Source organism: Notamacropus eugenii, chromosome 3, assembly GCF_028372415.1.
Source record: "Notamacropus eugenii isolate mMacEug1 chromosome 3, mMacEug1.pri_v2, whole genome shotgun sequence".
NCBI lineage: Eukaryota > Metazoa > Chordata > Mammalia > Diprotodontia > Macropodidae > Notamacropus > Notamacropus eugenii.
The window spans coordinates 350,837,768-350,865,395 of NC_092874.1; the positions used below are offsets into that span (position 1 = coordinate 350,837,768).

The window sequence follows — 27,628 nt, forward strand, 5'->3', positions numbered from 1 at the left end:
TTTTAAAAATAAAAAAATAAAAGGCAGAATGACTCACTAATTTATTTTGTGGACTCATGTTTACTGAATATTGTCTCTCTATGGGGGGCCATGTTTTGCTGGACTTTATTCAATTTAATCTTTTCCCTTTTTACCTTATTAGAAAAATGAATATCAATTTCTTTTTCCAAACCTTACCTATGCAACCTTCACCATCAGATCTTTGGTACATTTCTGTGGGACAGATACACATGAAAGTACCATTCATATTCTTAAACAACATGCCTCTGAATTTGCAGTCATGTAAGCTTTCAATATGTTTATCTATATCTGTAAGAAACAGAATATTGTATAGCTAAGAAAAAAATCCTTGAGAGTAAGTTCAAGTTCATAGTGCAGGCATAAGTATCTTAAAAGAATAATTTTATTTTCTTCTATAAACTAAAATTTTATTTTCCTTTGTGAACTAAATCTTGTGAGACTAAAGATATAACTCCCCACGTTGGAACACTAATTCATTGTTGGTGGAGCTGTGAGCTCATCCAATCATTCTGGAGAGCGGTTTGGAACTATGCCCAAAGGGCTACAAAAATGTGCATACCCTTTGACCCAGCAATATCGCTTCTAGGACTGTATCCCCAAGAGATCATAAAAATGGGAAAGGTCCCACATGTACAAAAATATTCATAGCAGCTCTCTTTGTAGTTGCCAAAAACTGGAAATCAAGGGGATGCCCATCAGTTGGAGAATGGCTGAATAAATTATGGTATATGAATGTAATGGAATACTATTGTGCTAAGAAATGATGAACAAGATGACTTCAGAGATGCCTGGAAAGACTTATATGATCTGATGCTGAGTGAAAGGAGCAGAACCAGGAGAACTTTGTGCACAGCAATGACCACAGTGTGTGAGAGTTTTTTTCTGGTAGACTTGGATCTGCATAGCAATGCAAGGACTAAAAAAAAAATTTCCAGTGGTCTTCTGAAGCAAAATGCTTTTCACATCCAGAGAAAGAACTATGGAATTCAATCACAGAATGTATCAGATCATTTCTTTTGTGTGCATGTGTATTTTGTTTTGGTTTGTTATATGATTTCTCCCATTTATTTTAGTTCTTCTACACAGCATGACTATAATGAAAATGTATTCAATAGGGAATGTATGTGTAGATCCTATATAGAATAGTATGCCGTCTTGGGGAGGGAGGGAGGTGGTCGGGGGTAGGTAGGGAGAAAACATCTAAGTTTTATGGTAATGATTGTAGAACATTAAAAATAAATAAAATGAATATACATATATATTAAAAAAATAAATAAAAGAAAGAAGTGATGCTTGGAAGAGAAAAGAGAACTTCCCCTACTATCAAGTATGAACCCATTCTCCATTTTTATTAAGTAAAATAAAACCTCAATTTGAAGGAAAAAAAAGAAATAACTCCCCCCCAAAAAACTCAGGATGGTTAAAGTAATTTTGCCAGATTTCTAAAAAACTTCCTAATTACACGAAACTAGAAGAGGACAGCTGTCTTTATTTTGAATATAATAGTATTGTATAATAACACCTCTATAACATAGTTTCTTACTCCACATGACAATCTTCCTCTGATCTAACTTCAACGTTAATTACGGAAATATCAGGTATTCAGATGCTTAGACCAAAATTACTTAATCCATGACATACAGTATCACAGCAAATATGAATACCACTCAGGCCAAATTCATTTAAGAATTGGAATAGCTGTAGTTCCAATATGGACACTGTTAGTATTACTAGGACAAAGTAATTTTTACAAAATTAAGTACATGCTTAGATTTTAGTTATTAAATATCATTACCTTTACATATCTTTTGATCTTCCCTTAGGGCATAGCCAGCAGGACAAGTGGATGCATAGTAACCAAACGTATTTACGCAGCGAAAAGTACACAGCAGTGGATTCTGGGCATATTCCTTGATGTCTAAACAGTGATAAAAATGCAAATATATTTATACATTATCAATAAAATTGTCTATTTAATTAAAGGACAGATGATCATTAGACACTGTCTGTTATTCAAGTAATGTTGAGTTTTTTCCTCTTATATGGTCACACAACACTGTTTTTCACCTATCCAATGTTATCACATATTGTTGTTTTACAGTTATCTCTATATGTGTACTTTTTCTCTACTTAGACTGTAAGATCCATAAAGGCTAGGAATTGTGCTTTATACAAGTTTTTTATCTTTCTCTTTGACTAGCTCTTTATGTACTAAGTGTTTAACAAATGTCAAATTAAATTTGCTTGCACCTAGGTGAGTGATAAATTGTGTTTGCCTTTGAAATTGGTAACCAAAGGAAGAGGAGAAGGAACACTGAAAGAGTTTCAAACAATATAATTGTGAATACTGCAAATATATAATAGTAGAATGATCAGTTTAGAGGACCTACCTCATTGTGATACTATATGTAGGACATGAGATGAAAGATATATAGATTAAAAATGTTATGGTGGTGGCACCAACAGGGTAGCTCTTTTTGAGTGGAGGCTAGGAATTAACCTCACATCTGAGAAGTTTTTTTTTTTTCCCACTAGTGGAGTGGGAACAACAATGAATGAGAAGTCAGAATAGCTTTTTTCAAGTTCATGGTCCATCACTTATGATGTGATCCTCAGTATATCATTTAACCTCTTTAAACCTGTACAATGGTGATAATATTATCTATCATGTCCACTGAATAGTGATATTGAGAGGACTGGCCATATCTATAATACACACAGAGCCATCTCCATTGGTGATATCATCTTTACATATGAAGGACATATTTAATTAAAGTAAATGAAATTTGAGAGGTAGCATGATGTAGCACACAGGCACTTCTTGTAATCATGAAGATTTAGGTTCAATTGCTTCTAACTCATATTAACTCTGTGTCTTAGGCAAGTCTCTTAATTTATGTTACAGAATTGTTGATCTGCATCACTGAAAGGGAATTTTTATATAGAGAATTAACAGTACTGATGAAATCATAGATTTTCCCCTACCTCAAAACAAACAAGTAAACAATATCAGAATAATTTTAGATGATAAACAAAAATACTTTTACCATGGAAAAATAAGGAATAAGAAAACACTTACCTTCACAATTCATCATGGGACCTGGCTCAAATCCATCACTGCAATTGCATTCAAAACTCTCCATAACATTAATATATGTCCCATTTCCACATGGACTCTCAACTGAACATTCATGTGTATCTGGAAGACAAGAAAATTTGGAAAATTTTTAAAAGATATATATACATTCACACCCAAGTCTTTGACATAGATGGTAGATGGTTCTGGGTACATATTAATACGTCACCACATAGTATATAAGATAGTTCTAAAGAACAAGCACTATAACTCTTTGAAGGAATTCAATGTTATGTATATTCTGTGCTCTATAATTCGTGAACATGAATATGGCTTTGGCAGAACAGATGTAGAATGGGGTAAGGCTGGCAAATATGTTCCTCTGCCAACTTCATAGTGTGTGCTTACTCTATCCAAGCCCCATCTTGTATGGAACCTCCATAACACCTCTTACACATTTCTCTTTCCATTTATATATCCACTATATTAGTTCAGACCCTCAACACTTCTCACCTCGACAGTCTTCTAACAACTTGCCTCCATGATTCCTGTTTCTTTCTTCTCCAAAGCATCTTTGACAGAGATGCCAAAATAATCCTTTTAAAGGACTGCCCTGCTCATTAATCTTCAGTTTTGCTCTTCAGTCTCTAAGATAAAATATAAACTCCTAATCTATTTGAAAGTCTTTCACAAGCTGGCTCCAACTACATTTATTTTACACAGTTCCTCTTTATATACTTTATGTTCCAGTGAAAGTCCCCAACTTGTTACTTCCTGAATTCTCCATTCCTTATTCAGCCGTCTTCAACGCTATCATCCCGAGAAGGCACCCTCTCCACATCTCCATTTTTAGAAGCCTGAGTTTGTGATTGAGAGATGATATTTAAATTATCCTATATTTATTTATCTATTTATATGTTGTATCTACTTGTTTCTTGTATCTCGCTAAGTTCCTTGAGGGTAGGACTTATTATTTCTGTCCTTTATATCTCCAGTATATAGAATAATGGACATGTAAATTAAATCGCATAGTTAGTATCTTTAAAGGCAGAATTATAAACGGGAGAATAAGAGAAAAGATAGAAACACTTCTAACTTTGAGTGCCTGGCAGACCTCTTCCTGGGCTTAAATAAGTGAATTTTAAACACGCATGTTGTAAAAAAAAAAAATGAAATGAAAACCGCAAAACATATTCCCGGAAATGGAAGTTCAATTTCTGGCTCAGGAGCTTACTAGACATTTGTTCTTGAGAAAGTTATTTCACCTTTCCATCTCCCTATTTTTTTTAATCTATAAAATAAAGGTACTGGACCAGATGATATAACAATGAAAGATATCCAAGAGTAGATGCGCGGAGACAGTGTAAGTTGCTTCTTCTTTTTTTTTCCTTTTTATCATCAGCAACTTGCACATAGCAAATACCTAATAAATACAATTGATTTATCCCTCTCATCAGAAGTCTTTTAAGTAAAGGTTAGATTACACTAAGTTGGGGATATTGTAAGGGACAATTCTGGATTAGATAAGATAGTTGCTGAGGTTCTTGCTAACTTTAAAATTCTGTAATCTCTAAGGTCTCATTTCCATTCTAACATTATATGATTCTGGGAATTATCACTTACCCACACAGTGTATAGGAGAGTAATCTAGATTGTAATCCACGGGGCATTCACAGCCAAACAATCCATGAGTGTTGATACATTGACCATTTAAACAAATGCCTGGGTTTTCGAGACATTCATTGACATCTGAAAAACAAAATTCCCAACCTTCTACATGTTTTTTTTTTAATTGGAAAATTGGATGGATGCAAGCAAATTTTCAGACGTTAAAAGATATGCAATTTGTACTACTATTCAAAATAGCATCACAATTTTCTAAGGAAATGGATGTATTCTGTGGAGTAACAGAGGAATATGCAATTGTTAAATGTGAATTTGTGATTTCTTGCTAAAATAAAATTAAATAATACCTTCCCGTGTATCATGAAGACTAGGGACAGTTCTGTGGCCGAACAGACATAAATCCTGCAAAGCAACTGCAAAGGAATATTACATAAGAATTCCAAGTTATTCTGATCATTAAATAATTATTTTCCATTGAAAAAAAAGCAAAAATGTGTTTTACTTCTACTTCACAATTCTAAAACAATGTGTATGTGAAAAGCTCCCTGGACTTTCTTCGGTATGTGTATTTCAAAAGCAAAACCTAACAGTAATATATTTGAAAGAGGGACCAATACTTCTCCAGCATATATCAGCTTCTTCATCTTTATATTTTGCTTTTTTTATATGCAAAAAAGCATGGCTGATGGTTTTGGATTTGCTTCAAATGAACTTATAATTTTTCTCCAGTTTCTCTACAATGCAATAATGCAATATGATATTGGTAGCATCTTCCTGAAAAATCCTTGTATTGATTCAGTTTCTCAATATAAGATTTCTCATTTTATGAGCTTTGTGATGCATACCAAAATGAGAACTTTCATGAAATTTGTAACATAATTCATTTCTTCTCCCCTACTCCACTGTGTCCCAAATTCTTCTTTCTAACCTTTATAAAGTAATCATTGACTTGTATATTACACATAAATTTATACAAGTTGCTACTATTTTAAAGAACTTGTCAATATTAAGTCATTCAAATGAAACATACCTACCTAGGTACTTTAGGAAATAATTTCATTTTAACAGTTACATTGGTTTCTTTCTCATTCAAAAATCATTCAGTTTTTTAAAATCCACACCTTCATCATCTTTGGGACACAGTTCACAAAGGTCACCCCAGCCCTCTCCTGGCATTTTATGGCAACAACCTTTTGCCTTTGTGGTATTGAAAGCTTTTGCTACTGTGCACATTCCATTCTCAAAATTTTTGAAGCAGAAGCTCTGGCAGGTATCTAAGCAGTTTAAAAAAATGTAAAAAGACTTCAATTATTTAGGAAAATATAAAATGTTCTAATACAAATATCTCTGAATAAAAGGACTAAGTCTTTTAGGTGGATACAATTTAGTATAGCAGTTTCAATACATTATTTAGAAGTAACAAAGTACTTTTTGTTACTTGTAATAATATCTTACTCTATGACAAATGGCAACCTCTGTTTTCTTGCCTTGTAAAATTTTACAAAAAATATAAGACTTGTGTAAATAAAACTAAGCAATTAATATCTATTCAAGGGCTATTCTGATGCCTCATCAGTATGTGGAAATACCCTTGGTTTCTTGAAGGTTAATACAGTGGGTCATATGTCTTAGCAGATCCCATCAAGCTAGAAATACTAAGGCATGGACCTAATTTTGCCATTTCAGGTATAATCTTCAGCAAAATTCATCATCATCTTGACTACAATGACTACCATAAGTGATGGATTTATTGCTAACAGGACTCCTAAACTCCTAACACGTCATAAAGATCTGTAGTCTGTCTCTTTTTACCTTTTTTTATCACTATCATATTGTATCTTAGCAAAAAAACACGTTATCCCCCAACATCATATAAATCTGGAAAGTAGGATGCATCACTCAATGAAGTAAATCACACAGAAAGCTAATCCTCACCATAAACATATGGAAAATAAATTGTAAACTCCACTAACAAAGTTATAAAAATGAACTTCAGTAGCCATTTTATTTTCAGTACAGTATCAAAGATGAATACAATATGTTTTACCCTCATACTACTTTTTTTATTTTTCAACATATAAAAAATGTCCCAAATTCTTTTCCCTCTAACCTCTCCCCCACCCACTATGACAACAAGGAATATGATATGTGTTTTACATATGAAATCATGTGAAATATAGTTCCATAATAGCTATGCTTCAAAAAAGTCCAAATTTTTTAAAATAGTAGTTAAAAAATGTGTAATCTTGTTGATGTGGATATTTTTGGAATCAGTGAAGACTGTTTTTCTTACTTGCTACAATTCTCACTGATGTCTTACTATAAATGCTCCATATATCTACTCCTCATGCTAGAGACCTTTCTCTAAACTTTTTAACATTCTTTGTGTACTGGGATAGCACGTGAGTTATCTGTTGTCCTTTTTTTAAAACTTCATAAGAATAAAGAGGAAGACTTCCCCCTCATCTGATAATGGATTTCTTGGATAATATCATTGAGGCCACTCCTTCTATATAAGTTGCTGTTGGTAATATTTGTAGCTGACTTCCACCTGCATTGTATGTTTCTTGCTGTAAGTTGCATGGAAAGTGTCTTGCATCTGTATTGATAAAGGCTATTCCTCATCAGGAGCCCCTTACACAGAAGAAATCAGGGTCCTAGCAAAAATTATTATAAAATGATTTTATTGATCCTTTTTGTTTTTATATAATAATCACTTCTAGAAAAAAAGCGAAACAAAACCTTTCTTCCTCTCCTCCAGATTGAACCCTCGCCTTGGAGCAAAAGACAAATAAAAACTGATGCAGTCATGACAATTTACAATATAAATAATATTTTGCCCTCAGTTCCCCTGCTTGTCTGCTGTAAAGAAGAAGGCATGCTTCATCATTTTGAGTTCTAGGATTATCAATGTTGTTTTTTTAATTTACTCAGAGTTTGACTGTTTTATGGTAATCTGTTCTTTTACATTGTTGTAATCATTATGTATATTGTTCTTTTGCTTGTGCTTATTTTGCTCTGGATCAATTCATACAAATCTTCCTATAATTTTCTGAATTATTTATATTAGATATTACTTAATATTCCACTGCATTAACATGCCAGCTTTTGCTTATTCTCAAACTGGAGGATAGGCACTTTTAAAGTTTTTTTTTCTTAACATAAAGAGTGCTGCACAAATATTTTGTTACATACTGGTACAGTAAACAAAGGTTCAGTGTTTTCATCTCTAAGTCAGAAAGTTTTTCTCACTTTTGGATTTTTTTAAAATCACTTTCAAAAGTTCAGAATGGTAGGCATTAATTTACTTGAAAAAGATTTACTGAGTTTAGTAGACTGGGAACTCAGTATGAGTCAACAGTGTGATAAGGCAGCCAAGTTCTAATGAGTAATACTTACTGGAATAAAAAGTGATAGGTTCTACTTTGCCCCCTATCAAATCATATCTGTAGTATTGTGTTTGACTATAGGCATCATTTGAGGAAAGACACTGATAAGTCAGAATGTACCCACAAGGGGGCAACCAGATAGAACGGGTTGGTGATAGCCAAATTTTGTGTGATACTGAATATGCCTCCATGGCATTTGAATTTTTTTTTTTCTTTCTGGCTGCTTGCAGTGTTTTCTCCTTGACCTGAGTGCTCCGAATATTGGCTGTAATATTCTTGGGAGATTTCATTTTGGGGTTTCTTTCTACAGATTCTTCGAATTTCTACTTTGCCCTGTACCTGTTTCTAAGATACATGAGAAGTTTTCCTTTATAATTTCTTGGAACCAGATATTTAACTCATTTTTATTCATACTTTTCAGGTAGACTGATGCATTTTAAATAATCTCTCCCCAACTTATTTTAAGGATCAATTGTTTTTTCCTATGAGATAGTCATATGTTATTTTTTAGTCTTCTCACTTTGTTTTTATTGTTTTTTGTCACCATATGGAGTCATTAGCTTCCATTTGGACAAACCTAAATTTGAAAAAGTTGTTTTCTTCAGTTTATCGCTTTAATGCAATTATTCCTCTGATGATATTACCATGAACTGTGCAACACTGTGATCAAAGAAGAATTAAAATTTCACAAACTCAATGGCCAATGGATAAACAAAAAGGAAAGCTTCATTATGGGAATAAGCAGGTCACAGCATGTTAATAATAATAGTGGGATGAAAGACATTATGCATATATGCATATGTGAATATATGTAATGCACAGGCATATATGTCACATCTATCATTTATCTGATCACAAAAAAGAGAACTGGTCTTACATTAAGAATGAGATGATAGTATTCTTAATGTTTTATAAAGAACTAGAGGAAACCTTGTTGGTCTAATTCAGTGGAGAACATATTGAAAACACGGGCAGGAATTGCACAAAATAAGATGTGGAGGGATTGTAGAAGGTGTAGTTTAGGTGACTATCTGCATTGATGAAAAAAAGATTACACTATGGAATTAAGTAGTTACAAAAAGGTCAATATTGACACTAAGCTGTCGTTTGGAACCTTACCAAAGCATCTCCATTCATTGTCAAACAAAATAAAACATGTAGGGTGGACACACTGGAAACCCCCTAAAGTATTTGTGCAAGAGCCAAAAAGACAGATGTTGGGATCTTCATTAAATTCATTTATATCTATAAAATAATAGGAAAAAAAGATACAAAATTACCTTTCCTGATGCTAAGTTAATGAGCTCTATGTCTTCTAAAAAAGTATATGTCTAGTTCCTCACACTACTGTAAGACAAAAAATAAACAGATAGAGGTGGCACAGTGGATAAAACTGCATTTGGAGTCAGGAAGAACTAGATTTGAAACCTGCCTCAGACACTTACTTATGTGATGCTGGGCAAATCACTTAATCTCTCTGTGCCTCATATGTAAAATGGGGATAACTATAGCCCCACTTCATGGGGTTGGTTTGTTACAAAGATCAAATTAGTTAAGATATGCAAAAAGCTCTTAAAGCCCTAGCTATTATTATTTTAAAATATGAGTTAAATTCAATTCTTACTTCAAGTTATTATTCTTGCTTCAAAATTAAAAATTATGTCTCATAACTACACACACACACACACACACATACATACATATATGGATGGAGGCAAGGCTTAGTGAGGAGAAAAGTGATTTCAAAATCAGGAACATATGCATTCAAATTCAGCCTCTGACACATACTGTATGATCTTGGATAGGTCTTTTAATCTCTATATACTCTAAAAAACTCTCTAAGCCTCCAAATTGTAGAGAAATTCCTGACCTGCATTGGTAAGAGGGAATTTTCCCAGTTGGGAATTCAATTCCAGTCCCTGCACAGAGTGGGGGACCTATTCAAGTATATTTATAGAAAAAAAAAGTCTAATCAATCTCAAGAAGCAATTTACCTGAATAAAAATGACAAAACAGATCCTACTATAAAAGGTGGCAAAATAATAAACTGTTAAAAAAAGTTTAGAGAAGACAAAACAGAGAACAAGCATTTAATTAGTGCTTACTATATGCAAAGTGCAAAGCACTTAACAGGTATCTAATTTGATCCTCACAAAAACTCTATGAGGTAGGTACTATGATTATCCTCATTTTAGAATAGAGGAAATTGAGGCAGAGGGTAAGACTTGCGTAGGGTCAAAGAGGTAGTAAATATAAGAAATAAGAGTTTTCAGATATAATGAAAGGTGATTAAATCAATGGCTTTCTGATTAAAAGATAAAGGGAGACTACTGGGAGCCAAGATGGCAGAGTAGGCCATTTACTAATCACTGTAATTCTCCCATATTCACCTCCAAGTAATCATAAAATAGCACCCCAAAACAAAGCCAGGAATAGCAGAAACAGGAGATAGATGGGATGGAGCAGTCTTTTAACCTGGAAGACTTGTAGGATTATCAAGAAAGGTCTATCTCACTCAGATAAAACGTGAGTACATTCCAGGATAGGAAGCATTCCAGTAGCCAGAAGCAAGCCCCAAGTCAGTAAATCAGCAGGAGATCCTGAGCCCCAATGTGGTGGAGCAGACAAATGCCAACACAACCCACCCTCCCTCATATGCCTTAGCATCACCAGGGGAACTAGTAGACTCCAGCTCCAAGAACTACTATGTGCTTCAGCATAGCCCAGGGTAAACAGATATTCTCCAGTGGTCAGACCTCCACATGCATCAGCATAGTCCTGATCAGACAGGCACCTTCCAATGGCCAGACCTCCTCCTTCTTCAATGTAGCCCCAGGGTAAGACAGAAAAATCCACTGGGCCTCAACACAAGCCAAACACCACCACTGGGACCTCAGCTCAGCACCAGGTAAGCAGTTCTACCACTACAGACTCCAACAGGGTCAAGCCATTAATTCAACAAAGCACCAGATATGAGGGTCCTCTCTGGGCCTCAAAGCAACATCAACACAGCACAAGACAAACTACCAGGGCCTATAGCCACTAACACAAGAAACCTGAGACAAAGTCCCTTCCACCCTGGGAGGAAAGATCAATTTTATTTTTTTAATTAATTTATTTATTTCTGTTTTCAACAGACACTTCCACAAGATATTCAGTTGCAAAATTTTCTCCCCATCTCTTCCCTCTGTCCACCCCAAGACAGCATGCAATCTGATTACCTCTTCCCCTAATCTGCCCTCCCTTCTATCATACTCCTCCCTTCTCCTATCTCCATCCCCTCTGTTTTTTTGTAGGGCAAGATAGATTTCTATACACCATTTCCTGTATATCTTATTTTCTAGTTGCATGTAAAAACATTTTTTAACATTCGTTTTTAAAACTTTGAGTTCCAACTTCTTTCCTTTCCTCCCTCCCTGCATATCCCCACTGAGAAGGCAAACAATTCTATATAGGTTATACAGGTATAGTTATGCAAAACACTTCCATAACAGTCACATTGTGAAAGACTAACTATATTTCCCTCCATCCTATCCTGGCCCCATTTATTCTATTCTCTCTTTTGACCCTATCCCTCTTCAAAAGTGCTCACTTCTAATTACCGCTCCTCCCATTTGTCCTCCCTTCTATCACTCCCCCCAACCCCTTCTTATCCCTTTCTCCTCTACTTCCTTGTAGTGTAAGATAGATTTTCATACCAAATTGAGTGTTTATGTTATTCCTTCCTTAAGCCAAATGCAATGAGAGTAAGGTTCAGCAGACATCAATTTTAAAAGAAAGAAAAAAGGCCAAAAACAATGAGCAAAAAATAATAACAGCAACAAAAAAAAATAATCTGACCATAGGAAACTATCATGGTGACAGGGAAGACTAAGATACAAACCCAGAAGAGGACAACAATGTCAAAACACATATGAGCAAAACCCCAAAGAAAAATGGGAAGTGATCTCAAGCCCAAAAAAACTCATAGAAGAGCTCAAAAAGGAGGTTAAAATCATGTAAGAGAGGAAGAAAAATTAGGAAAAGAAATAAGTGATGCAAGAGAATTCTGAAAAAAAGAGTCAACAGCTTGGAAAAAGAAACCTGTTTAAAAAGTAGAATTGGCCAAATGGAAAAGGCAATACAAAAGTCCACTGAAGAAAACAACTTCCTAAAAGTACAATTGGCCAAATGAAAAAGGAAGTGCAAAAGCTAATTGAGGAAAACAGCTCCTTAAAAGTTAAAATTGGGCAAGTGGAACCTAATGATTCTGTGAGACATGAATCAATCAAACAAATTCAAAAGAATGAAAAAAAATGGAAGAAAATGTAAAATAACTCATACGAAAAACAATGACCTGGAAAATAGACTACCTGAAAGCCATAATCAAAAGGAGAACCCAGACAGCATTTTTTAAGAAATTGTCAAGGAAAACTGCCCTAACATCCTGGAATCAGAGGACAACACTGGCACTGAAAAAATCCATCTATCACCTCAGGAAAGAGATCACATAATAAAAATCTCAAGGAACATTATAGTCAAATTTCAGAACTATCAGGTCAACGAAAAAATACTACAAGTGGCTAGAAAGAAACAATTCAAATACTGTGGAGCCACAATCAGGATCATACAGGACTTGGTAGCTATAACATTACAGAATAGTAAGTCATGGAACAGGATAATATAGAGGGCAAAGGAGCTAGGACTGTAATCAAGAATCACTAACCTGACAAAATTAAGCATAATACATCAATAAAATAGAAGCATTTCAAGTTTTCATGAGGAGAAGACCAGAAGTAACCAAAAAATTTTACCTTGAATATCAAAATCCAAGGAAGGCATAAGCAGGTAAAAAGAAAAAAGAAAACATAAAGGATTCAAGAGAGTGAAACTGTTTACATTCCTTCACAAGAACATGATACTTGGAACTCTTAAAAATTCTATCACTAAAAGTAGATAGAAGGAATATACATAGGCATAGGGTATGGATATAAAGCAAATTTGAGGGAATGTCATAGAAAAATTAAGAGATGAGAAAGAGTACACTGGGTACAGGAGAGAAGGCAAGGTAGAAAGGCATAGATTATCTAACAGGAAGAGGCAAGAAAAATCTATTGCCGTGGAGGGGAAGATGGGAAAGAGGAGGCAAGGAGCATCCCTTTAACCTTACTCTCATCAGTATTGACTCAAAGAGGGAATAATATAGATCAGTGGTGGAGAATCTGTGGCCTTCTAGGTCCTTGGGTGTAACTTTTTGACTGAGTCCAAGTTTTACAGAATAAATCCTTTTATTAAGGGGATATGTTCTATAAAGTTTGGATTCAGTCAAAGGGCCACACCTGAGGGCCTAGAGGGCCACATATGACCTTGCATCTGCAGGTTCCCCACACCTGATATACACAATCAGTTGTATATAGAAATCTAGTAGAAGGGGAGGATATTAAATAAAGGAGAGGGACTGGGGACTAACAGAAGGGAGGGTAGATCAGAGGAGGTAGTAGACAGAAGCAAACCAGTGGTGAGGTGGGAAAGGGTGAAAGAAGAGAGGACAGGAGGAAGAAAAAGAAAAAATATATAGGTAGTAATCATAATTGTGAATGTGAATGAGTTGAACCCTTCCATAAAACAGAAGCAGATAGCAGAATGGATCAAAAGTCAGAATCCTACAATACATTGCTATAAGAAACATACTTGAAGGAGAGAAACACACATAGAGTAAAGGTAAGGAACTGGAGCAGAATCTATTACACTTCAGGTGAAGTAAAAAAAAAAAAAAAGCAGGGGTAGCGATCCTGATCTCAGACAAAGGAAAAGTAAATATTGACTAATTTATAAAGATGAGGAAGGAAACTACAAAAGGTACCATAGACAATGAAGAATCAAATTAGAAGAGCAAGGAACAGTCTACCTGTCAGATCTATGGGGAGGGGAAGAACTCGTGTACAAACAAGAGACAGAGAACATTACAAAATGTAGACTAGATAATTTTGATCATATTTAATTGAAAAGCTTTTGTGCCAACCAAGATTAGATAGAAAAGAGTAAACTAGGGAACAATTTTTATATCAGGTGTCTCTGATAAAGGCTTCATTTCTCAAATATATAGAGAACTGAGTCAAATTTATGACAATACATGTCATTCTTCAATTGATAAATGGCCAAAGGACATGAATGGGCAGTTTTCAAATGAAGGAATCAGAGAAATTTATAGGTATATGAAGCATCCTAAATTACTTTTGATTAGAGAAATGAAAATTTAAACAAATCTGAAATACAACCTCACACAAATGAGATTGGCTAATGTACCAAAAAAAAGAAAAGGATAAATGTTGGAGAGGATGTGGAAAATTGGGGCACTGGTTCACTGTTGGTGGAGTTGAGAACTGATCCAACCACTCTGGAGAGCAATTTGGAACTGTGCCAAAAGAGTAACTCCACTGTACGTACCCTTTGACCCAGCAATAATATTACTTGGTCTGTATCTCAAAAGATAGAAAAAAGGGAAAAAAGACTACATATGAAAAAATATTTATAGCAGCTCTATTTGTGGTGTCTCAGAACTGGTGAGCATCAGAAAAAAGTTGGCCTTACCAATGCAGTTTTCACTTTTTACTTCATAACCTGGCGGGCAGATGCATTGAAATGATACTCCCAGGTTCTGACAAGCACCAGGAGAACCAGAGCCCAGATAGGTAACACACTCATTAGTTTCTTGAAAGAGAAAGAGAGAGAGAAAGAGACAGAGAGAGACAGAGAGAGAGACATAGACAGAGAGAGACAGAAAGAGACGGAGACAGAAAGTTTAAACTGATGACGTATTTCAAAAAGCTGCCTACAGAGTGATAGCAACAGAAACAGAACATAGATAAAATCTTTTTAATCATTAGCATTAAATACTCTAGACACATAGAGATAGCAAATTTCATACTTGGCCATACAATTCTTTCATTAACTTACTTCTTTTGCCTCCTTTCATGGAGGTAGGTTGGCCTCAAGCCTTGACTGTACTATTCTATACTTGTAATTATCCATCCATCTATCTATCTATCTATCTATCTATCTATCTATCTATCTATCTATCTATCTATCTATCATCTATCTGTCTATCTATCTATCTATCTATCTATCTATCTATCTATCTATCTATCTATGTATCTATCTATCTATCTACCTGTCTGTGTGTCATCTGTCTGTCTATCCACCCTATACTTTAATTATCAAATTACTAATTCAACTTAAAATTCTACCAATATGCATATATATTCTGAATGGTTAGCTACATTTCTCCTCCTTTTTTAAAAAGACATTTTCTTAATTTTTAGTGAAGGATTTTTCTAGTGAGTATTTTTGTGGAATACTTACCAATGCAATTTTTGCCACCAGTAGGAAGTTCATATCTTTCATTACTCAAACATTTGAAAGAACCAATATCATTAAAGCATTGCCCATTTCTACACATCTGTTCAAAAAGAAAATTGTACTCATCTATATCTGTAAGAAAACAGAAAATAACTTTTGTGGATAATTAATTTTTAGGGGCAAAAAACTTTTAGGAATAGCAATTTGGAATATTGAAATATATGCCATATTACAACTAAATACTTATTAATATCACTGTAATTTAAAAATAGCTAGGAAACATATAAATAGCCAGGAAAGCAAATATTGATTTCTGGCATTGGAAACTTAAGAAGGAATCCTTCTGTCCCTAAAATCTTCTTTTCAGGGGAAATGTGAAAGGATTTGATTTTATACTCTAAAATACAAATATCACTAATCTGGACTGATACACTCAGACATATACTAAAAATTACCCAGATGTGTTACTAAAAAACCTTTACCCTGGCAAAGAATTTTAGCTGTATAAAAGACAGTAAAGTGCTGCATAGAGCATTCTGGATTGTATATTGAGTTTATATATTTGCTAAATTCATAGTGGACTAGAAAACTAAGAATATAGAATGTACTGCTTTTCACCAAAGGTTAGAGTTGACTCCATATCAGTAATTTTTAAAGTATTTTAAAAGTGTACCTTAGTTACAAGTGCACCCTTTCATACTACTCAACTGAAATAAGGGTATCAGGAACTACAGTCCATGGTCTACCTGCTGAGAGTTGAATGAAATACTCTTAAGCATTTACTAATTTATGGAATTTTTTAAAAAGTACAAGAAAAGTGTGTTGGGATATAACAAACAAAAGAATGATAAAGAAAAGAGGGTCACAGAAGGGAGAAGTCCTCCATCTACTTCATCCCAGGTTATATTTACTAGCATATATATTTCTAGTACAGAATTACTGAACAGAAGTTAGAGGATCTATGACACCCACAACCTAGACTGAGTATCAGGAAAAGGATCACAGACTCAGGAAAGTGCTGTAACGGTGACAAAAGAAATATCCATTTAATCTTCTGAAATCTTTGGAAAATACAGGAGGGCTGAAAAAAGCAATTATTAATTTTCATGAAAGTGTTTTAAAATTATTTTTCATTATAATATTTCATTTCTTTTATTTTTATTTCTTTTACACATTAGGAATCTTGGGGACCTAATCACTACCTACACGATTTTTTTTTGTGAATAAACAAAAACAAAACAAAAAACACTGGGTTCCAAAAAATTAAGGGACACATAAAATTTTAGAATATGACCTAAAAATCAAACAGAAATGGATCAAAGGATTATCGATATAGAGTTGGAAGGTCCTTAATTTTACAGATGAAGAAGTTAAGGACCTGAGAGATTACAATGAAGAAAGTAGGGCCCAGAAAACTTAAAAATCACATAACTAGTAAGTATCTGAGGCAGAATTTGAACTCAAGTCTTCCTAACTCCACATCCAGCACTCTTACCCCTCTATCATTAGTTCTCAAAGCATGATCTGGGTGATATCCCAAGACCCTTCAAGGATCCATGAGATTAAAACTATTAAAACTATTTTGATAAAGATACAAAAATATCTTAGTTTTCTAATGTGGTTAACATTATGTATAAAATCTATGTAAATAAAAACTTCTTGGGGAATAATCATTTTTAAGAATGAGGACATGGGTCCTGAGACCAAATAATACCTCTGCCTTACACTATACTTTACATAGCATAAGATTTTCATTGGTTAAAATATGGAGACATAACTCTTCCAAGGCTGTATACAAAAGTTATATTCAGTACTTTGAAATTTTTCTTTTGAAAAAAAAATTCCTTAAATAATAAAGAACAGTATACATTGACTACAGTTGTATAAAAGGGTTACAATTGCATGCAGAGGAATAAATGGATAAAGAATGAAAACAGACTTGGAAGAAAGGATGAAGTTCAAATTATATCTCTCATCCTACCTGCGCAATGTTGGGCAAGTCATTTAACTTCCTTGCACCTCAGTTTCCTCATCTGTAAAATGAGGGGTTTTTATAAGACTCATTCTCAGGTTCCTTCCAACTCTAATTTTATGATCTTGTGATCTACTGTTTTGACTAAACTGATTGATGATAAGGTAGTATTTTTAAATGGCCTTTTCATTTAAATTCTTGCCTAGTTGACAGAAGAGATTGATACAATCACTTTTTATGGTCATTTATCTAGAGCCTATATCAAAATTATAATTCTAATTACTGCCACTCTTTTTAAATTATTTCCTATTTACCCTGCATATAGCTTGCTTTCTATATATTTGGTTGCATGTTGTCTCCCCTATTAGAACACAAGCTCCTTCTTGTATCCCCAGAATTTACCACAGTACCAGACACAGAGTAGGCTTTTATAATTGTTTATTGATCGATTCTGACTGATCTAAACATATTATAGTAATGTAAAGTGAAAACCAAGTATATTCATTTATAATAATATTTTTCCTTAATTTCGTTTTTATTTAGTATGTTGTGTTACAATGGAAAGGACTTGAAAGAAAAAAAGTGTATTTTTAAGTACTTACCCAGACAATCATTATTATGAGGAAGTTCAAACCCTGGATAACAGAGACAGTTATAGGATCCAACTGTGTTTTTGTATGTTCCATTTCCACAGAGATGATGCTCACATTCATTAATATCTACAAAGAAACATTTATATAAAGAAATTATTTTTCTCCATGTCAAATATAGTATAAACATTAACAAATTCTACATATTAATTTTATTTTGCTTAATAAAATCTCACAAATGAGATTAATTGAAGAAAAGTCAAGTTTGAATCAGTAAAAACTTTGAATTGCAGAAATTTTTAGTAATATGATGATTTTTTTGGGGGGAATCATAAAATACCTAGAACCATATGCTTTTAGAGAACCTGAATTAGTAAGTGGAAGAAAGCTATGTGTAATTAGCTTGGACTTAAACGAATTAGTGGGTGAGGCAAATATGTGCAGGTCACTAGCCTCACTTCTTCGGAGCCTTCTGAATCCAGTGACCAGATATTCATCAGGATGTATGGAGATGACTCAGGATGCACTGGGAGACCTTGGGCCCTTTAGGCCACCGTCTTTGCAGGTACTCACTTAGGGTGAGGCAACGCCCATTCATTGAATAGGCCTGTTTAAAAAGTAGCCAGGGAATGGCCCCTTTCTTAAGGCCAAAAAAAGAAAGACATCAGGCTGGGTGGAAAACAGCAAGAGTTACTATTGATAATCACTGTAAAGCCAGGAGAGTCCGGAGGAGCCCTTCGGCAGGGGCCCAGTTTCAGAGTGCAGTAGCTTTAAGGTTTTGGGAGAGGACAGAAAAGGACAGAGGAAAGGAAAAGAGAGGAGATAAGAGGATAGGAGAGAATAGGAGAGGAGGGGAGAGGAGAGGAGAGAATAGGAGAGAGAAGAGGAGAGGAGAGGAGAGGAGAGGAGAGGAGAGGAGAGGAGAGGAGAGGAGAGGAAAGAGGAAAAGAAAGGAACAGAGTCAGTAAAACCCAAGTCAACTGGTTATCTTTTACACTACAAGAGAGTTAAAGTGGAGTATAAACCTTATTAAACCTCTCCCAAGGTGAGGATGCTATTTTTTTAAATCATCTGTTCACTGGGATCAAATTGGTCATTGCATTAATATTTAGTTGCCTTTTAGAATTGTTTTCATTTAGATTATTGCAGTGATGTATCTGGTTCTGGTTTATAATCTTGGGCTGAACTTTTATTCACCTTACTTATCCAATCAGTGGCTAGATCTCCTCATATCAATCTTCACCACATCTCTCACATCTGACCCTTGTTCTCTACTCATAACTACCAATTTACTTCAGGTCCTCACCACTTTTTACCTAGATTATTCCAACAGTCTAGTTGGTCTCCCTGACTCAAATCTCTCCCTACTCCAATCTATCTGCTGCTAGAGTGCTTTTCCTTAAAGCACAGATTTGACCGTGCAAATTCCCTATATTAACAATGGCTTCCTATTTTATCCTTTAGGATAAAATGTCAGTTTATTCCAATAGTCATAAAGGCAGCTGAAACAGGTACTGTGAACCACTTAGAGCTTGGTCAGACATTGAAGATTCTAAGATAATCCAATGCATTCTGGGCCATCACCAGTCATCTTGACTTGACTTTCAAAGTCTTGATGACTCAGCAAGAAAGTGTGGGGAGCTAATGACATTGTACAACTCGGCCTCACTTAAATCTAATTCACACACAAATCATCACTTTATGTCATTGGTCCTCTTTGAAAATTAAGGACAAATAACATGGATAAAATGTAAATCCCACTGTTGAGCTCTCAAAGTCCTACACAACCTGACCCTAAGCTCATGTGGCTATCTCTTAGCTCTGGGCATTTTCTCTGGCAGTCCACCATACCTGGAATGCTCTCCTTTTCTCTGTGCTGACTACTGAACTCTGCCTTCTCAACTAAGTTTTATCTTTTGCTGGAAATCTTCTCCAGTCCATCTTAATTCTGGTGCCTTCCCTCCATCAATTGTTTCCTATTTACACTGTATGTAGTTTTTGTATGTACTTGTTTGCATGTTATCTTCCCCATTAGAATGTTAGCCCCTTGAAGACAGGGATTGTCTTTTGCCTTTTTTTTTTGCATCATTAACACTTAGCACAATGACTGGCATATAGTAGGTGCTTAATGTTTACTGAATGAGTGATTGATTTCATCGAGGTACCTGTCATGAGGCAGCATATTAAAGCTGAAAAAAACTGCATTCGTACTAAATTTAGTATATAGTATAATTTTTTTTAAAAACTACGTATGTGTATTTTTCATGTATTTTCTCTAGGACATAAACAATTATACATTTCCCTAGACAACAGTCGAAAAAATTGAAATATTTTGGTACTTTCTCAGGATATAATTAAACTACTTGAGGACTATAATAGTAATTTAAAATGGGGAGATCTTTCTCATTCATTATGAGGCCCATGTGACCTGCATGGCTGACATAACTCTGAGTTACATGAAGCCGGTGGGGGGAGGAGTTTGCTGAATAGGTAGAACAAGAAGAGGCAGAACTAGAGCAGAGCTGAGAGGAATTTAGTGTGGGAACAGTTAGAGCTAGGAAGGATGCAGGCAAGCTCACAGCTTTTGAGTTTGTGTCAGTGATTTGACCCCTTTGAGACTATTTCTTTATCTGATAACAAGGATAATAATGCCCATACTATCCACCTCACTGAGGACTCTTCTAAGAAAAGGGTTTTCTAAACCCTAAAGCATGACATAAATGTAAATCATTTTTTCCATAATTTCTGTTGAAATTATATTGCTTTTTATAGATTATTAAAAACACCCAAAAACCTGTGCCTAAGGACCCTAAGAATAGCTTTAACTGTTTAGTTTTAAGACATTAGCTTTACTATGAAGATTCATGATGCACACTTAAATATAAAATTTTCTCTATTTTTAATTATTTTGAATATTTATAAAGATTAAGACTGAAATTATTTCTCACCTATGCACATGGTCTGGTCCCGCGATGCTTTAAAGCCACCGTGAGAGACACATTGATAACTTCCTTGCAAATCCACACACAAGCCATGACTGCAAGCATTAGGAATTTCCAAACATTCTTCATAATCTGAAACAAAAATGTATAATACATAATATGTATAGTAGATATCTGTTGTGATTTCTGAATAATAATATCCTATTACATATTAACATTCCACACTTTGTTTACCTATCTCCAAGTCTAAGGGCACCTGCTTGTTTTAAGCTACTTACTACCCCCAAAGGACTGCTATGAATATATTGGTAAAGTATAGGGCTTCTTCTGGGTCAATATTGACTACTTCTGTCTTTTGCTGTGTATGAGGTATTTTGATTTGAATATCTCTTACGTTTAGAGATTTGGAGACATATTTCATATGTTGTTAATAGCTTGCAATTTTTAAAATAGATTTTACTGACACTTTTATCACTTCCATTTCCTTTATGTCCCTATCCCATGCCCTCTTGGAGAATCACCCCTTTTAACAAAGAAAGGAATATAAAAATATCAACAAAACTAGACACATATAAAAGCCTGACGTAAAATGCAATGTTCTATGGCAGTGGATTCCCTCCTCTATAAGAAATAGAGGGAGGTATTGTCTCATTTTTCTTTTTTGAGGTCAACTTGGTTTATTATAATTTCACAACTCAGTTTCCATGTTTTTCCTTTAAATATACATTGTAATCACTGTGGATATTGTTCTCCTGACTTTACTTACTTACTTTGTAACAGTTCACGTAAGTCTTTTAATACTTTACTGAATTTATCATGTTCATTGTTTCTTATAGAAAAACAGTATTCCATTCACATAACATACACTGTTTGATATTCCTTAATCAAGAAGTATCAACTTCGTTATTTAGTACTTTGCTACCATAATAAGTATTGCTATAACTATTTTGACACATAATGGAGTCTTTAACAATGACCACCCTGAAGTATATATCTGACAGTCAAAGGTTCTTGGGGCAAAGGATATGGACAAAGCAAAATAAAATAAAATTCCAAGATGCTTTCCAGAATGATTAAAGCACTTCACAGCTCCACATTAGGTTGCCTATCTTTCCAAAGTACCCCCGCCCTCAATTTTGACCCATTATGTCTTTTGTCATCTTTGACAATTTGCTGGATTTGAGGGAAAATCTCTGGCTTTTTTTTTTTTTATTGAAAAGCTTGGATTGAAATGTTTGGCTAAAAATTATTTGATGGGGGGCGGAGCCAAGATGGCGAAGTAGAAAGACGCACATACACATAGCTCCGAACACACAAACCACAGAATGGCTAGAGGGGACCAACCCAGGGTGAATTCTGCTCCCAGAGACCACGGAATATTGGAGTGAGGGAGATTTCTGTTCCGGAGAGACCTGCAAACCTCTCGCGGGGGGTCCTTCACGCCGTGGACTGGGCGCCGGGACGGGGAGCAGAGGACAGCCCTGCCGCGGCCACGACACCATGAGGAAAAGATCCAAGAGGGCTACGGGGACGGGATCTCCAGCGGCGGCACAAGCCCCCCCACCAACAGGTGACTGACGGGGGTAGGTGAGAGAGTCTCTTTGGTGGGTTGAGAGGAGAGTGGGGTACCCCCATGGCTCGAGCTCCCCCAGGAGATAGAAGCTGAGAGGCAGCTACAGACAGGGGCTCCCCAAAAGGGCAGGAACCTGGATCCATTGTGGAAGGTCTGTGCATAAACCCCCAGAGGAAACTGAGCCAGAGAGGCGGCCCTGCCCCTGACCATCTGAACTTAATTCTCACACTGAATAGCAGCCCTGCCCCCGCCAAAAACCCTAAGGCAGGAAGCAGCATTTGAATCTCAGTCCCCAAACGCTGGCTGGGAGGACCAGGAGGCGAGGTGGGTGTGAGGAGAACATTCAGAGGTCAGGTCACTGGCTGGGAAGAATGCCAAGAAAAGGGAAAAGAAATAAAACTATTGCAGGGTACTTTCTCGGAGAAAAGACACCTCCTCCCTTCCTTTCTGATGGGGAGGAACAATGCTTGCCATCAGGCAAAGACACAGAAATCGAGGATTCTGTGTCCCAGCCCACCCAATGGGCTCGGGCTATGGAAGAGCTCAAGAGGAATTTTGAAAATCAAGTTAGAGAGGTGGAGGAAAGACTGGGAAGGGAAATGAGAGGGATGAGGGAGAAGCATGAAAAGCAGATCAGCTCCCTGCTAAAGGAGAACCAAAAAAATCTTGAAGAAATTGGCACCTTGAGAACTAGCCTAACTCAGCTGGCAAGGGAGGTGCAAGGGGCCAATGAGGAGAAGAATGCTTTCAAAAGCAGAATTAACCAAATGGAAAAGGAGACTCAAAAGCTCACTGAAGAAAATAGATCTTTCAAAACTGGAATGGTACAGATGGATGCTAAGGACTTCATGAGAAAGACAGATATCTCAGAACATACCGCGCAGATTCGAAAAATGGAAGATAATGTGAAATATCTTATTGGAAAAACAACTAACCTGGAAAATAGAATCAGGAGAGACAATGTAAAAATTCTGGGACTACCTGAAAACCATGATCAAAAGAAGAGCCTCGACATCATCTTCCATGAAATTATCAAGGAAAACTGCCCTGAGATTCTAGAACCAGAAGGCAAAATAAATATGCAAGGAATCCGCAGAACACCACATGAAAGAGATCCAAAAAGAGAAACTCCTAGGAGCATTGTGGCCAAACCCCAGAATTCGCAGGTGAAAGAGAAAATATTGCAAGCAGCTAGAAAGAAACAATTCAAGTATTGTGGAAATACAATCAGGATAGCACAAGATCTGGCACCCTCTACATTGAGGGATAGAAGGGAATGGAATAGGATATTCCAGAAGTCAAAGGAACTAGGACTGAAGCCAAGAATCACCTACCCAGCAAAACTGAGTGTAATACTTCAGGAGAAAAAATGGTCTTTCAATGAAATAGAGGACTTTCAAATTTTCCTGATGAAAAGACCAGAGCTGGAAAGAAAATTTGACTTTCTAACACAAGAATGAAGAGAACCATGAAAAGGTGAACAGCAAAGAGAAGTCATAAGGGACTTACTAAAGTTGAACTGTTTACATTCCTACATGGAAAGACAATATTTGTAACTCTTGAAACATTTCAGTATCTGGGTACTGGGTGGGAGTACACACACACACACATGCACACACGCACACATACATAGAGACAGAGTGCACAGAGTGAATTGAAGAGGATGGGATCATATCTTAAAAAAAAAAAATGAAACCAAGCAGTGAGAGAGAAATATTGGGAGGAGAAAGGGAGAAGTTATATGGGGCAAATTATCTCTCATAAAAGAGGCAAGCAAAAGACTTATTAGTGGTGGGATAAAGAGGGGAGGCAAGAGAAAAACATGAGGTCTACTCTCATCACATTCCACTAAAGGAAAGAATATAATGCACACTCATTTTGATAGGAAAACCTATTTCATAATACAGGAGAGTGGGGGACAGGGGCACAAGCAGGGTGGGGGGGAGGATGGAGGGGAGGGCATGGGGAGGAGAATGCAATACGTGGTCGACACTCATGGGGAGGGAAAGGACCATAAGAAAATAGAAGTAATGGGGGACAGGATACGGTGGAGGGAAATATAGTCAGTCCTATACAACACAACTAGTATGGAAATCATTTGCAAAACTAAACAGATATGGCCTATATTGACTTGCCTGTCTTCCAAGGGGAAGGGGTGGAGAGGGAGGGAGCTAAAGAAGTTGGAACTCAAAGTGTTAGGACCAAATGTAATGTTCTTACCACTGGGTAACAAGAAATACAGGTTAAGGGGTCAAGAAAGCTATCTGGCCCTACAGGACAAAAGAGAAGACGGAGACAAGGGCAGGGAGGGAGGATAGAGGAGAGAGCAGATGGGTCACAGGGGCAATCAGAAAGCTCGGGTTTGGGGGAGGAGGGGAGAAAAGGGGAGAAAATTTGTAACCCAAAATTGTGTGAAAATAAATGTTAAAAAAAAAATTATTTGATGGAGCATTTTGTCTCATGGTTGTTAATAGTTTAAAATTCTAATTTAGGAAGTATTTGCTTACATTAAAATGTCCTTTCACCAATACACATTCAACCCAATTTCTAATATATGCTATACATATATCATTTAAAATATAGTTTGTTTTTCATAACAATGAAAGGATCTTTGACAAAAGATTCATACCTTCACTAGGCAATACTTAATGAGGCACTTTATTATTCAGTATTATATTTTGAGTAACTGGCACTGTGGCAAACAGAACCTTTAGTCTTTCGTATGAAACTTCAGATCAAAGGTACAGGACAAGAAGATTCTATGTTATACAAAATCCCTAAAGATCAATATTTTAAAACTTGCTTTTCTGATACATCTTTTGATAAATTTGAGAAATCATTCTGAATAACTACACTAATCTTAGCTGTTAAGATCCATATAATGGGCATAGACAACCTATAATCCACAAACTGGGAAGCAATTAAAAAAAGCTAAAGAACTACAGCTGTAAAATTAAGTTAATTAGCAATATATATTTCATGGTACATGATTTCCACAGTATAATTTCTGGTATAGAGGACAGAATACTAGATTAGGAGTAAAAGAGTTCTAGTATCCATTATGCCATTATGTCTCTGCTAGGCAAAGAATTTAACCAGAAAGTTTTGCTCTCAATCATACAAAATTACCTAGTTATTAATGAACATTTTAGAAAAGATTCTTGATTGTAGGAATTGAAACAAAAAGGATTCAAATTAACCAAAAAGCTAAATTTGTGAAAAGACCCATATTTCCAAAGCATTCCCACTTAAATGAGATTTTAGGCATGAAAGTATATTTGTAGAAGTATTTTACAAATAAAAGGTACTACTACTACTATTAATTTCTTATTGATTTTATGAACAGTTCAATAACTGTTCACCCTCATAGGTTTTGGGTGAACAGGAGTAAGCAGTATAGGATTTAAATTTTTATGGTGACTAATGCACACACTAGTTATTCTATGCATAGGTATTTTAGAGTTAATTACATTAATTCCCTCTGAGCATATGACACATGAAAATGATAAATGAATAAATAAGATAATTTAGTACCATTACTGCAGTAGAATATACAAAATAACATATCACAAGGCAAGAAACTTGGGAAGTCACTAAGGACATATATATATATATATATACATATATATATATGTATGTATGTATGTATTTATATATAAAATTTTTATTTTATATATAAAACACATGGAGAGAGAGAGAGAGAAAAAGAGAGGCAGAGAGAGAGAGAGAGAGAGAGATTATTAGATAACTAGCCTTGAGCCAGGAAGAACTGGATTCAAGTGTTGCCTCTCACATACTGTCACTGGCTTTGGACAGATTTTGGACAGATTCCTCTTAACTTCTCTGCAGTCTTTGACACTGCTGAGTACTTTCTTCTCATCTACACTCTTTTCTCTTGGTTTTGTGAAACTGCCCTCTTCTGGTATTTCTCTAACCTGACTGGTCTTCTTTGCTGGATCTTCAAAAGGTCAAGGCTCTTCTCCTTATATACTATTTCGCATGATGATCTCATCAGCTCCCATGAATTCAATTATCACCTCCATACAAATTCTCAGATCTGACCTTATCTCTCTCCTGATCCACAGTCTCACATTTACACCTTCCATTTGGGACAACTTCAACTAGACTTCTCGTGGAAACCTTAAACTCAGCATGTCCCAAATTGAACTTACAACTCTCCTCCTCCCCACCAAAATTCTCCCCTCTTCCTAACTTACCTGTTACTGGTAAGGGTACCCCCATGCTCTCAATCATATAGGCTTGTCATCTATTTATCACTCTCTGTAACCTCCACATCCAATCTATTGCTATATCCTCTTTTTCCTTGCCCCTTTCTCTCCTCTGACCTTATCATTATTCCAGTGCAGGCTCTCGTTGTCTTACATCTAGACGAGTGCCAATAGTCTTCTAGTTGACTTCCTTGACTTGCTACTTGTCCGTCATTCAGTGCCCATCCTCTACTCAGCTGTGAAAGTGATCTTCCTAAAGCTACTGGTTGAGCTCCCATAATGAATAGCTCCCTATTGCCTTGTAGATAAAATATAAAATCCTATTTGGTTTTAAAGTGACTTATAACCTGGCCCTTCCTATCTATCCAGGCTCTTACCTTACCCCCTTTCCTGTTCTCTACAATCCGGTAACTGCTTTGGTTGTTGTTCCTTGCAAAAGACATTCCATGTCTCAGTTCCATATATTTTACAAGCTGTTCTCCATGCTTGTAATTCTCTCCCTCCAAACCTGTGTCTTCTGGCTTACTTAGTTTCTTTCAAGTCTCAGCTAAAATCTTGCCTCCTGCAAGTAGCTTTTTCCCAGTCTTCTTTAAGTTAGTGCCTTCTGAGTTTATGTCAAATGTGCCCTGGTATATATAATTGTTTACATATTGTCTCCAACTATTAGATTGTGGAATCCTTGGAAGCAGGTACCATTTTTTACCTTTCTTTTTATTACCAGCACTTAGCACAGTGACTGGCACATAATAGACATTTAATAAATGCTTGCTGACTTGAAAATATCATATGCTCTAGGCACCACTCTATTACTGAGTTGCAGAAAAATTGGTAATCTCCACCAATTGAGTTTTCTACATTGAACAAACCACATG

The 27,628-nt window shown here is 35.7% G+C and overlaps 1 protein-coding gene across 9 annotated transcripts in view; it reads right to left on the reverse strand.

Moving 5' to 3' along the window:
• The window catches only part of LOC140496889 (fibrillin-2-like), a 132,386-nt gene that overhangs the window by 52,293 nt on the left and 52,465 nt on the right, over window positions 1-27,628 (reverse strand). For 7 of the 9 annotated variants that reach the window (XM_072597234.1, XM_072597231.1, XM_072597232.1 and 4 more), the window contains 10 exons: window positions 20,961-21,086; window positions 18,025-18,141; window positions 15,454-15,582; window positions 9,232-9,357; window positions 5,845-5,997; window positions 5,071-5,136; window positions 4,721-4,846; window positions 3,101-3,220; window positions 1,817-1,939; window positions 178-309 (listed from right to left, as the gene is read on the reverse strand). In XM_072597234.1, the coding sequence (XP_072453335.1) occupies window positions 178-309; window positions 1,817-1,939; window positions 3,101-3,220; window positions 4,721-4,846; window positions 5,071-5,136; window positions 5,845-5,997; window positions 9,232-9,357; window positions 15,454-15,582; window positions 18,025-18,141; window positions 20,961-21,086 (1,218 nt within the window). The remainder of the gene's footprint in view (window positions 1-177; window positions 310-1,816; window positions 1,940-3,100; window positions 3,221-4,720; window positions 4,847-5,070; window positions 5,137-5,844; window positions 5,998-9,231; window positions 9,358-15,453; window positions 15,583-18,024; window positions 18,142-20,960; window positions 21,087-27,628) is intronic. The other 2 variants (XM_072597230.1, XM_072597235.1) reach the window with 2 other exon arrangements.